Genomic DNA, 2,315 nt, shown 5'->3' with positions numbered 1-2,315 from the left:
ATTTATCTTATGTTTCCTTATTCAAACATACTGTTGTATTATTTTACATTAGGAGCTATGACAATGGTGATAGTGCCTGAGATCTGAACACAAGGCCCAAGAGCAGCCGCCATGTCTATTGCTGGACAGTTTAACTGGTGGTCAAATTTTGTCGTTGGAATTGCATTTCCATTTATGCTGGTAAGGATTTCAATTACAGTATCAGGTTTCTGTAATTTGAATTAAATAGGGCGCCACCAATGTCTATGCCCATAAAACTTCATGAAGCTGACAGAATTAACGGTATAGAATTTTATCTCATTTTTATGACCTTTGAAATTGTCTAAATTAAAGTTAATTGACTTAAATATCGAATGCAAATAGAAGTTCAGTCGTATATTCCTCATACGCAAGGGTATCTTCTGCAGGTTAGAGGGTGCCCCCACATGTGGTCACTGTACCTTCAATATCTGTCTTGTCCTTATAGTAATTCATGTAAATGTATATTATTTCAAATTTTCTTTCAATACACTTTATTTTTAGATGTAAGCACAGAAGATTTCAAAGGAAACTAGATTAAATTTGGGAAATGCTCCAAAGTAATGTCAAGTCAGGTCAAATTGTTATAAAAACATTGGAATTACGTATTTGACGCTCGCTTGTATAACCATAGAGAAAATAAAACAGATCACTTAACGGATCTGAAATTTTAATTCAGTGGTGGCACTAACGGGCTTCCGTAATTTATTGTCTCACTGTTCACAAATCATTCAGGAATTATTCAATTTCTTTATAACCATGGTATATAAGTGTACAATATTTATTTAATGAGAAGTATATACAGTCATGACTTTCTCAGTGTTAGTAAGTAGTTATATAAGAACGATTTCAGAATCATGTGTTTAATGTTGGTTAACTAATTTAACTGACTGTTTTACCTTTTCCTTGTTTGATTTCCCTACAGGATGGCTTAGAGGGATACTCGTTTCTGATATTCTCCGGTTATTTAGTATTGATAGTATTTTTCTTATATTTCTTCGTACCTGAAACTAAAAACAAAACGTTTGCTGAGATATCGTCTAGTTTTAAAATTAGCTTTGGCTCAACACATCACCAATCGGTGAACAGCAAATGTGAAGGTAGTTCTGCAACTGTTCTAAATAATTTAATATCAACGCAGTACATTGACAATTAACATACATAAACATAAATACATACATTAATTAACATACTTCAACATACATAAAGTAACGACCAAATCTCATTATAATATTTAGTTGCTACACACTGACCAGACTAACGTACAGCATATTGATGTTTGTCAAGATATACAGATAAAGATGAAGCAAGTTTTATGATATTGGATAACTACTGTACTATAATGATACAGCATAATATTATATGTGTATTATGTAAAATCCGAGTATTACAATATTGATTTTAGGGCTACAGCATATAATTTATATAAAAAACTACCGTTTTTACTGGCGTGTATCATAAGAAATTGTACTATTAGTATTAGTAATCATAATGTTTACATTATTACATATAATTTATTTTGTTTAAAACCGTCATTTTTATTGGCGTGTATCATAATAAATTTTAATATATTAATAATTATAATGATAATTACTACATAACAAAAAATAACAAATGTGTTTTATATCTATAGCTTATAATTTATACATATATATACATATAGGCCTATATATATATACATATATATAGAATATTTATACTTTTAATTGGCGTGTATCATAATAAATACTATTAATGATTAAAATGTTTACATTTTTATAATATACCAAAAATAATAAGTGTGTTTTATGTCTTTAAAAGTATATATGTTTTATTATTTTCCATTTGTTAAGTTACAGTAAATTCGTCGATATCGCTAAATTATAAAATTTTTAAAATGTACTGTAATGATGTAATCTCATAAAGGTGAAAAATAAAACCGTTTTAAATAGGCCTATACCAGATTATTCTATTGCGTTATATGTGTGTTGTTTTTCTTTGTACTTGTTTTGTAGGCTAAATGTATCAAGCTCCCATATTATAGTAAAGAATGGTAGACTTACAACGCAAATATTGTCACAATTTCTATTCGCTTAGCACATTTTTACCCCAGTCATAACTACAGTAAACAATACACCTTTGGGGGATTTTATAACTTTCCGGTGGTAGTAATCAGCATTTATTGTTCAAATCGTTGATAAATATTTGCGTATAGGCCTAATCCTTTGTAAAATATTCTCTCCTTTTCCCGATTTTAGATTGTTGGCCCCTAACATGATACTACTCCCACACGTCTCCTCAACCAAAATATCCGTGCG

The 2,315-nt window shown here is 29.7% G+C and overlaps 1 protein-coding gene across 2 annotated transcripts in view; it reads left to right on the top strand.

Annotated features, from left to right (window-relative positions):
* Nucleotides 1-1,081, top strand: part of LOC117101844 (solute carrier family 2, facilitated glucose transporter member 5-like) — a 9,703-nt gene extending 8,622 nt beyond the window's left edge. For both annotated transcript variants that reach the window (XM_033241950.1, XM_033241949.1), the window contains 2 exons: nucleotides 53-180; nucleotides 944-1,081. In XM_033241950.1, the coding sequence (XP_033097841.1) occupies nucleotides 53-87 (35 nt within the window). In that variant the 3' untranslated portion in view covers nucleotides 88-180; nucleotides 944-1,081. The remainder of the gene's footprint in view (nucleotides 1-52; nucleotides 181-943) is intronic.
* Nucleotides 1,082-2,315: the final 1,234 nt, after the last annotated feature.

The sequence above is a fragment of the Anneissia japonica genome, unplaced genomic scaffold, assembly GCF_011630105.1.
Source record: "Anneissia japonica isolate Jap-2015-1 unplaced genomic scaffold, ASM1163010v1 scaffold4988_len2956909_cov206, whole genome shotgun sequence".
NCBI classification, from domain to species: domain Eukaryota; kingdom Metazoa; phylum Echinodermata; class Crinoidea; order Comatulida; family Comatulidae; genus Anneissia; species Anneissia japonica.
The sequence above is the reverse complement of the archived record's forward strand: the minus strand, read 5'-3'. Positions and strand labels throughout refer to the sequence as shown.